We start from the raw sequence: 11428 nt of genomic DNA on the forward strand, positions 1-11428 counted from the left end.
AATAAAGTCCTGTTTACTAATCATAAACAAGACTTGGTATATCATTGTTTAGACTTTTAAACTTGTTGAATGCAAGGAAATGCGGTTTTTATCCGCTATTCAAGCTGAAAGAAAACTGAGATTTTAATTGTTTTAAGTCTTTCACTTCTAGGCTAGCATTGTGAACAAGTGGATTTCTGCTAGATCTAGATTTTACTTATACCGAGTAAGGGTTGACTACTATGATGATTAAAAAAATGTATGCAACTATATGCTTAATTATTTACTAATTACACTAATTAATGCAGAATTTTATTAAATATACTAATGCATAAGAAACTTTCTAAAATGTACTCCCTCCGTCCCCTTTTGATAGTCTCTTATGGGCATTTTTCACGGGAATTAATAAACACAAATAAGAATAGTAAAATTACATTGAAAAAGTAAATTGACATTGGGTATGCAAAAAAAGTAGAGAGAGAAAGTAATAAAACTACATGGGAAAACAAAATTTACATGGAAAAGTTAAATTTGCACAAATATTGTTGCAAATTGGAGGGAATTTTGGTAAAAAATTAATATTAATGGTTATTGAAAAAAGCAAATGGGGTGAACATTTTGGGACTAAAATTTGTCCATAAGGGACTATCAAAAGGGGACGGATGGAGTATATCAGTATATAAAAATACTCTGAAAAATGTTTCTACATAAAAGTTTTTTTTTTTCACACAAATCAAAAATTTTCAAGGGTATATTTAATGCTTATATGTAGCCCTAAGGGCTATATATAGCATTAACCTTTTTTCTTTTTTTTTAATTCTCTCTTCATTGAGATACTACTTTTTTTCTTCTCATATATATATTTTTTTTAAGAAGAGATACTACTTCGATATAAAGTACATTGGTTAAGAAATTCACTCTTAACCAATCAAATATCATTTTTTTTTTTTTTTATAATTTCATCCTTCTTTATTCAAGTGCAAAAGACAGATGAAACTTTTATTCGAGAGAAATAAAAAATTTATAATCAAACAATAACACCATCGGTCTCCAAAAATTTGTTCTTATTACAACTTTCTATTTTTATTTTATGTCAAATACCATTCGAGTAAGAAGAGCTTTAAGAGATGAAATAAACACAGGATACCAATTTAATTAGAATATGTACAGGTTTCCTACTAAAAAAAAAATTTATGGGTACAAGTTTATTGGTTATAGTCAACTCTAATAAGGGTTGTATATGCATGTCATTACCCCTAAATATAATAAGAATAAAATTATTACCGAGCATCTACTGAGCATAGATCTCAAGATCAATGTGGATAGAACTTAAATAATACGGAATACGAAGTAGTTAAGTCCAAACTCTAATTAATATGCTGCATTCAAGCAAACAAATACTAGTGCTTAAATACTTCCACCGTTAATGGTTAATTGCAATAAAGGAATATTTTATATCTCACACATAATACCCCTTTGTTGCAATTAACCATTAACGGAGGAAGTAGATTAGATTAATCATAAAAAATTAAGCAAGCTGTAACACATGTCCTTTTAAGTACAAATTCTTAAATGGACCTGGTTCACACTAATTTATTGTGGACCACTAACATTAGAGAAAGTATGGTTGTTTTATTAACAAAAAAAAAGGGTCACTATAATTTTAAAAAAGGTCACTATGTTGAAATAAAAATCATTTTGGTAATATATAGGCCTAAGTGGTTATTTTTGTAATGAAATATTTTATATACTGATCAATATGAATAATAAAGGCCACTATGCTAAAATTAGGGTAATAGCGTCGTATTTCAAGTTCACAATATTATTAAACGTTGTAGTAGTTTTAATAAAGGTTACTATGTTAAAAATAAGATTACTATGTTAAAAATAATGGTCACTATATTCAAAATAATGTCAGTTGCGTGTGTATAGACCTCGGGTCCACAATAATATTATTGTGGACCAGGTCCACGCAAGTGTTTTTGCCTTTTAAATACTGACTAAGAAGGAAGAATTCATCTCATTATAACTTTAATAGGTAAGTTATCAATTATTAGCTAGTGATTTCTCCTAGATACATTCCTACTTTATCTCTTTTTCTCTACTTGTATTAGTTTAGCTCTGTGGTGCAACTCTTGAGCTCCTGATATTATCTGGTACGTTTATTATTTCTCTTTCATTTTATAACATTTGTTTGGTTACCCTTGAAATCTTAATTGCTCTCTTTACGTATTAGATTTAGTAATAGTTTGATTGAATGTAAATAAATAATTACTACTTCGTTCATTTTCTACCCCTTCTTTGGAATTCCCATATATACCAATATTTATGCCAATCATACACTACTTGTTTACTTCCATTCTTATTTAATTGCTTGCGACGTTAGAGTTTTCACACTTGCTAATGTACATTCCATACTATATTACTATTCGAGGCAGCTACAGCTTTACAATTAGCCGTAAGTCCCCAATTGTTTTTCATATAGTTTAAAGATTGAGTATTTTAATATGTTGCCTTAGTTTTTATTATTATTATGAATAATGTAAAACAAGCTTTCAATTTTAGTAAGCTTTATTTTGACCAAATAACCCCTAAGTAACTCATAAGTGGCCCCTATAACACTAACGAATTAACCGCTTAAAAACTAAACAAGTAACCCTCATAACACTAACGAAGTAACCTTCTTGATGGATGGTTATACTGTGTGGTCAGCCATATATAAGATTTTGTGAATTGAAGGAGAATTGCTCTGATATCATTACATTGGTCCTGTTTTCTAAATATGGTATTTATTTTACTAAATTACTCAAATTATTTTCTTTGAGCATATAAAGTCTCTTTATTCTATGAGTTTTTTTACAGTTATTTATTATAACGAATAAAATTATTTTTACTTAACTTAATAATTTTATTTTTGAAGAATAAATTGACTTATGAAATTTATTTATCTCTATATAAAATTTTAAGGTGATGTAAACAAGGCCTGTTCTCATCACCAATGAAAGAAGTTACATTATTTTTACACATAAAAATAATTTTCATTGGTTTGTTATTATTGTTCTCTAAAGTTATTCATTTTACACCATGTAATTATTTTTTAACCAAATTTAATTTATTTATGTCAAAATAACCATTTTTATGAATTTAAATATTTTTAGTAACTATTCCCTCTATTTCATAATGTTATTTCATATTGACTGTGTACATTTGTCGATGCATTCTTTTGATCATAAATAACTTAATTAGTTGAATGTTAATATAATAAAAAAAATAGTTTACATTATTAAACTACTTATTAAAATGAATCAAGAAAAATCCAATATGATTACATTATGTTTTTTTTATATATTGAGAGCATTATAGAAGATTTTCTCTTTTAATAAAATAATATATAATGATAAGATTTTAAAAGAAAAGAAAAAAAAAATAGAAAGGAGTATATTGTGGGAAAGTGGGAAAAGGATATGGCCTTGGTCTATTTACCAAAATTTTCTTACATGAACCCCCAAACATAAAACTAAATTTATAATTCCAGTTGATGGTGGGAATTTGAGAAGTGTACTCTATCTATTGATTACATTCAACGATTAATACATTATTAAAATATTGAGAAAATATTTTGAAAAAATTAGACATACTAACATTCTACAATTAATACAGATGGAAAACAACACAATACAAATTGAAATAACAGAGCAAGATGCAAAGAACAGGGTGCTAACCTCAATGCATAACAAGCTGGACTCCTTGAATGTTTCCTTTAACAAAGATTGGTGCATTTATAAAGTTCCTAAACATATGTTGAAGGGGCATGAATATTTTTATCAGCCTTTATTCATGTCAATTGGTCCCGTATTCTATAAAGATCCAAAACTAGAACCTATGCAAAAGGTTAAATGGATTTACTTGAATAGCTTCCTTCAACATCCCGATAATGCTTGTCAAAGCTTGAATCCTTACATTGATTATGTTAAGGATAAGGAAGGAGAAATCTGCAGATGTTATCAGCAAGAAAGTAGACTCTCTAGCGATGAGTTTGTTGAAATGATAGTGCTTGATTCTGCATTCCTGGTCTACTATTTCTTGAGCAAAACTAAGCCCTCGTTTGATGTACCTTTAGTTGGGGATAATCTAGAAGCAAATATGAGTGGTGCGAATAATGATTTATTTCGGTTGGAGAACCAAATTCCTTATTTTGTTGTCAAGGGATTCTTTGACATAGCATTTGGTAACATCTACGAACCTAATACTCTTATTCATGCTACTATGAAATTCATATTCATGGTTGGTATTTATATCCCTGGAAAAAAGGCTATTAAGAGTATTATTAAAGGTAATATAATTACAGATGAATCAAACATTAAACATTTGTTAGATCTCCGAAGGATGTGTTGTTGCCTTTCTTTAAGCACACCATTGCGCAACCAACCACATACAAATCCAACAGCAGATTCGGTTTCATGCATACACAAGGTGGTGTCTTTGATCTGTCCGTCATCACTATGTAATAGGCTGCGTAAGCGTCATCTCAAGGATCATTCTATTCGTAGTCTTTGTTACACTGCCAAGCAACTAAAAGATGCAGGAGTCACGTTTGTGGCAGGTGAAACTGACAATCCACTTGATGTAACATTTGCTAATGGGATACTCACGATTTCGAAATTAAAAATATATGATGACACAGAATCTTATCTGCGGAACTTGGTTTATTTTGAACAGTGCCATTATCACCAAGATTCTTACTTCATTGATTATATTATCTTCCTTGATCAATTGATAGACACCGTGGAAGACGTGCAAGTGTTGGTTAAAAATAAAATTTTACGTAATCATCTCGGAAGTGATGAAGATGTTGTAAATCTTTTCAACAATATTGGCAAAAATGTAATGATGTCACGCAAGAATTATTACTTTGATGTATGCGATGATCTATATCACTACGCTTCAACCCGTAGGCATCGATGGATGGCTATTTTGAGGAGCAAATACTTCAATCATCCTTGGGTAATTTTGTCAGTGATCGCTGCATTCATGCTTTTCGTGCTTACTCTATTACAGACTGTTGCAGCTTTAATCTACAAGTAGTCCAACTGCCAATGTTGAATGTTTTGAAGATTCTTGCCGTTGTTGCCATGTCAGCTACTGAAATAAAATCAGAGACTTGAATCATATTCACGGTGTTGAGGTTTTTCTTTTTTTCCTTTTCAAAGATGCAACCTAGCTACTTTATGTAAATTTGATATTAGATCGTAATCATTTTTATTTTATTTTTTTTACGAGACTTAATGTTGTAGTTTGTTGTTGGTAATAATCCATTAATGCAATGTAATTTTTTTTTTTATTTATTTATTTATTTTTGTCATGAAGAAGAATTTTGTCATTAATAAATAGCCATACGACATCTACATCAAAAAGGGGGCTTGATGTTTTGATGATAACACAAGTCAAATAAGTGGACTAATGCTTTGATAAGTCTTGCAGTTTGTTTACGTTAAGTTGCAGGATTAGCTCGAGGCAAAGGAACAAGAGCTAAAAGAATAAAGAGATCAGTATAAGAGTTCCTGTGAAGGAACTAAAGCTTTGGAGCAGAAGCTAAGGAAAGAGACTCGGAGCAGAGACTTCTTAGAGAAAATAAACTCTAAAATATTTTATATTTTAGGTTTTATGTAAGTGAAATTTAATTAGGGATTAATACTTAGTGGAATGCGTTTGAAAGGATCGGATAAGTTTTATTGGCTTGCTGAAAAATAGGATAGTTTGTTTGGAAAAATATCTTTTCTGATTTTATCTTTTAAAGTTAATATTTTTATTTTTCAGAAAAATATCTTTGGAAAACTAACTCCCTAAACTTATGCAACTAACCGTTGATTTAGTCCTCACCACTTGCGTATAAGCTGCTTCCTTAAGGATCAACGTGCCCTGGTTTTTAGGACACGATTTAAAAATTTAGAAGTGGTGGAAAGTAGTGGCGTTGATATGCAGCAGTGGTGGTGTAAGTGGTGGGAGATGTGGCATTTTCACCAAGCAACGTTTTCCTATAAATATCAGAGTTATTCTTGGAATAACTTCACCTTGCTCAAATATGTTTATCTATCTTTCTTGTTTTCAATAGAGTCAAGAGTCGCATTCCACTTAAGTGTTTTTCTTAATTACTTTCACTAGAGTTTTATCTGCTGGAGTTGTAATTTGGGAATTGGGAGTTTGAGTGAACTCTAAGAGAATTCAATAGAGAAAGAGAGAGAAGAGAATAGAGAAGAGAAGAGAAGAGTGGCAGGTGGGACTTGCTGCTCGGAACTTCAAGTTCATAGAGGCTTGAAGATTGATTCTTTAGTTTGTAATAGGTTGTTTGCCCTGTTATAGTGAAGAATCTTTCCTAAAATCCCAAGTGGTCGTGGTTTTTCCTCTTGTTAGGCCCAAGAGGTTTTCCACGTAAAATCTCTCTGTGTTAACTTTAAGTTCCTTTAGCTTTGTTTTATCAATTCCGCAAATATTTGACTCAATTCTCTTAAACTACAATTCACCCCCCCTCTTGTAGTATTCTTCTAAAGTAACAGAGGGTAGAAAATCTATGTGTTAACTTTAAGTTCCTTTAGCTTTGTTTTATCAATTTCGCGAATATTTGACTCAATTTTCTTAAACTACAATTCAACCCTCCCCCCCTCCCCTTTTGTGGTATTCTTCTAAAGTAACAGAGGATAGAAAATCTAAAAAATATACAAGTATTATAAGTTCAAAATAAATCAGTCCAAGTATTTTTAATGAAAAACTACTTCAATTATCCATGGTCAATCACTTCTGTTGTTTGTTATTTGATAATAGTTCTTATCCTCATTGTGCTACAAGTTTATATTAGCTAGTTTTAATTATGTCGTCTTAGTTATTTTTACTTAGCTTCGTATAAAAGCAATATAATGAATAAACTTGGTTGTGATTCGGATACAAGATTAATTGTTGCTTTGTATATATTTGTAATGCAATCAGTATATATATATATAGAGTTTAAGTAGAATTTGTTACGTTAGAGGAGTTATTACTGAAGTTTGATACATACTTGATACTTGTTATGTAACAACCCAAATATTTAACTAAATATATTGGCCAGGTTAAAACTAAATATTAATAAATGCGACTGTTAAACTAAAGTATAATATGTTTAATTATTAAATAAAATTCCTATATAATAAAAAACAAATGAAAAAATGATGGGTTATGATCAATTTAAAAAAAAAAAAGAAAAAGACGTACATTAATAGAGCAACAAAGATTATACAACTTATTGAAAAAGACGTAAAGAGCAACAAAGATACATAATACAATTTAGTGAAAAAGACATACTTTATTAGAGCAACAAAGATTGAAAGATAGATAATACGAAGTATGAGTGGCTAGATTTGGCTTGGATTTATAAGCTAATTGAATAGCCCTCATTTTAATTGATAAATACAACATCGATTGCCTTGTTGAAATCAAGATATAACTACAATTTTAATTAATAAAATTACTATAAACTTGTAATGCTAAGAGAATAATTACCACCATGATCGACCATGGATAATCGAAACAATCTTTCTTAGACAATAGAGCCTTCCATTTATTCTTCTTCGTCGTGGTAAGATATGCATTCAAATCTTGACAAACTTGAGCGTAATAGAAGCCCGGATTTCTCATACTTAAGTTCTTGGTAATTCGATTAAAGAGATTAGCCACCTCGTCGTTACTCCCAAAAAAATGCTTAATTATCCCATGTTGAACAAGGATTTGCACGTCTTCTTGAGTGTGAATCAATGCATCGAGGAAGAATAAGTAGTCGATAACATAAGAATCACAAAAATGGTGACATTGCTCGAAAAATACAATGCTTCTAAGAGTTGATTCAGTAGTATCTTGAATTATCAATGTTGGAATATGTAAGACTCCCTTTGAAAATGTAATATCAAGTAAAGTCTTACTTTCACTTGCCATAAACTTAACTCCTAACGTCCTTAGTTCCTTGGCAGTTAAAGGAAGTTCATCAGAATCTACACCATTGGTATACTCGGGCAATTGGTAACGAAGTTTTGTTGGTAAGCAACAAGTCCTTAGGAAATCAACAAGGTGCATAATTTTTGGTACTTTCATTAATTTTTCTTTACCTATTGTACTACGTGCAACTTCTCTTCCCGGGAAAAAACTATAGCCTATGAAATTACAAGTAACATCCTTGAAGGAAATATCGGGATAGGCTTCACCAAATGCTACATCGTATAGATGGTTGAGGATGAAAAAAGGTAATTGATTTTCTTCTAAGAATAAATCTTGGTGCACTTGAAGCATCACGTCGTACTTGTTCTCCATAGGATGAGGACCAAGTGAAAATTGATCGGAAAATTCCATAAATAAGAAGATGATAAATGTAGCATCAACCATTACCATCTCAACAAATTCATCACTAGAAAGAGTTATTTTTTCAGCATAATAGGAACGTGCTTCCTCCTCACACTCTCTAATTATATCAATGAATTGACCTAAGGATGTAGTATTATTGTCGCCATTTGTATAGTTACAAAACTCTAGGAAGCATTTAAGGTGCCTCAATTTAAGTTCATGGGAAGATTTTAGGGTTCGATTCTTATAGTATAAAGGACCAATGGAAACAACTAAAGGGTTGTAACATTCTCTTTTTACCTTAAGTAAATGATCAGGCACCTTATAAATGCAATGCTTATTAGAGGAAGATCGAGCCAAAGATCCAAGTTGTTGTCGTAGTGAGGTTTCCACATCCTTGATTCTACCAGCCATTCTGTAATAATTAAAATAATAAATTAATTATTTACACTAAGCATTATTGTTCTTTAATTAAACTAGCTAATTATGGGTAGAGTAGAATTAATCTCATAATTAAATCGTGTTCTATACTTCTTTACACACTGAAGATAAATGGATATTATCTAGTGACCTTGCAGAATCATACATGAAAATTTCAAATTAGAAATATAGAAAAGATAGGAATAATAACCAAACTAGAGGAAAAAATTTATATCGAAGTAACATACACCTAGTACGTAACATATTTTTTCAAAAGGTTAATTATGTGTAAATAAAACTCCAAATATTTAACCAAAATGTAAGTGAAGTTGGTTTTTACTTTTTAGTAATAGATCAAGGTTTATATCACATAAACAATATTAAATTCAGTAGATTGGACACAAATGCATCTCATTGATTAATATTATGACCACGAACAACCATTCTCATACAAAGAATCATAATTTCAATTTTTTTAAAAAAAAAATAGCATAAGCTCATGTACACTCTAATACTTATAATAAGCTAATAGCAAAGTATAATAATTTCCCAAAAAAATGAGAGAGATGGAAACAAATACCAAATGTCAAGAGTATTACCTTTAAATAGAGGATCGATTTGAACCTAGCTAGCCCGACCAGAAAAATGTTAGATAAGCTACGTACTTTAAATAAATCTCGTTTAAAAGGACATTTATGACATTGTGAGCGAAGTAGAGAACTCTATACTTCTTGTAATTAAGTGTTTAACTCAATTCACTTCCTTAACTATATATATGTATATATATGCTTACATACTCTTAGTCTAATTACTTTTGTATGTTATATAACTAACATCTATATCAATATTAAATTATATTATTGACTTGATAGTTGATTATAATAATAAATAGGATCAGCTGTCTTTCTTGACTTAGCTTGTTTGTACTTTCAGTATATACAAAGATATAGTTGTAGTATTTCACATGGAAGATTCACTCATTTTTATCAGTTTGATTAGAAGTGTACGTTGACAATCGATGAGTAATAAGATCGACGATCAACTTGTTCATCCTAAATATTAGTAATAATTTCCATGCATTAATGTTGTGCATCGAAGCCTCTGCATTCAAACTTATTGACTTTCATCGCTAATTTGTTAATCACAAGTTGCCATGCATGTGGTCACTTACTCTTCTTGCTCGCCTTTTCTACCTTTATTTTGATCACCATTGTAGATTGATTATATGATAAGAGGTCATTAGTCTTAATTAAATATGTACGCATCACGGGTCTCTTCATATCTAGTACTAAATTTTTCACTTGAAATTAGAGGTATATGAGATTAAACTTGTGAATAATTTGTCACACTAACTTTTGGTAGAGGTTCAACTCAAACAGAAGTAGTAGTTAAAGTCTCTAAAATTGATTTAATTGTACACTTTATCTAGCACGTAGTGACGTAATATTTAAGTTAATTACTCCATTCATAAGTTAACATATAAGGTTTTTTTTTTTTTTTTTTTTTTTTTTTTTTTTTTTTTTTTTTTGACAGAAGTTAACATTTAAGTTAATTACTCCATCCATTCTAAATTAGTCATTTAACTTTGATCGACACATGTAATAGCCTTTGTATTAGTTAACATGTACCTAAGTTCAATTAACATATCACTAATATAACAACTAGCAATAAATTTAAAGCACCAAAACAAATTTTTAATTGTCTTACTTGTACAGTAATGATCTGGAATATGGAATCTTTAAGTAGAAGTTAATTTATTGATTTTAGATGAACAAAGAGTAAAACCAGTATAAACTTGTAACACAATGAGGATAAGAAGAATAACCACATAGACAACGGTAATGATTGACCAAGGATGATTGGAGTAGTCTAAGTCAAATGAGTGGCAATGGCCCGTGGCTGGTTCACCAATGTTCCAAGCCCATAATTTTTGGAATAACAATAAGAATTAGATCATAAAACAATCGAAGCTCAAATTCAGGCATAATTTATGTGTTGCTCATCCATAATTTTAATAATCAGAGTATATATGTTCTTCAAAACATATATAGTGCTTTGGAGGGTATTATGTTGCTCACTGTTAGATACGGGTATGGGCCACACCCGTCACGGGAGAGTGCAAGTCCACCACTTTACAAGACCAAGGAGGTTCCATCTCAAAACCATATGGCAATGAGGGAGTAGCCCCTTAGCCTTACATTGTGGTGGTAACTCTTGAATTCTTTCAATGTGGGATTCTATTACCACTACACTCCATCCCCCTTTTAAGTGAATTAGTGTGGGACAAGAGAATGCTCACATGTGGGTTGTTTCTGGGCTTAACACTCACGTTGGAGCTTTAGCTATGGTTTATGTCATCTATGGACTATGGATATATAAAAACAATTTCCTTAATTTTTGTTGTTTGAGTTGGATGAACTTGGTCCTTGGTTTGTATTTTTCGATTGTCCAAACCAGTGGACAGTAGGTTGTAACATAATTAGGGTTTTGCCTAAGTAATCCATGTTATGTTCAGTGTTGAAAAAAAATGTTTACATAGAAAGTAAATGTTGTGTGTTATTGTCTTTGCATACCACCAAGAGAGAAAATATTGCTGATTTTGGTTCCTGTAGTGTACTAGTGTCGTCTAGTACTTTTCTTCCCTTCTATTTTTATTTTCGGCTGT

General features: G+C 30.6%; 2 protein-coding genes across 2 annotated transcripts; one reads left to right on the forward strand and one right to left on the reverse strand.

Annotated features, from left to right (window-relative positions):
• The first annotated feature begins 3639 nt into the window (after nucleotides 1–3639).
• Nucleotides 3640–5064, forward strand: LOC145642598 (UPF0481 protein At3g47200-like). The gene has a single exon (XM_081693791.1). The coding sequence runs from the start codon at nucleotides 3640–3642 to the stop codon at nucleotides 5062–5064; it is 1425 nt and encodes a 474-aa protein (XP_081549917.1).
• Nucleotides 5065–7059: 1995 nt separating this feature from the next.
• Nucleotides 7060–8544, reverse strand: LOC145555639 (UPF0481 protein At3g47200-like). The gene has a single exon (XM_081617383.1). The coding sequence runs from the start codon at nucleotides 8389–8391 to the stop codon at nucleotides 7465–7467; it is 927 nt and encodes a 308-aa protein (XP_081473509.1). The 5' UTR covers nucleotides 8392–8544; the 3' UTR covers nucleotides 7060–7464.
• Nucleotides 8545–11428: the final 2884 nt, after the last annotated feature.

Source organism: Chenopodium album, chromosome 8 (genome assembly GCF_948465745.1).
Source record: "Chenopodium album chromosome 8, dcCheAlbu1.1, whole genome shotgun sequence".
Classification (NCBI taxonomy): Eukaryota; Viridiplantae; Streptophyta; class Magnoliopsida; order Caryophyllales; family Amaranthaceae; genus Chenopodium; species Chenopodium album.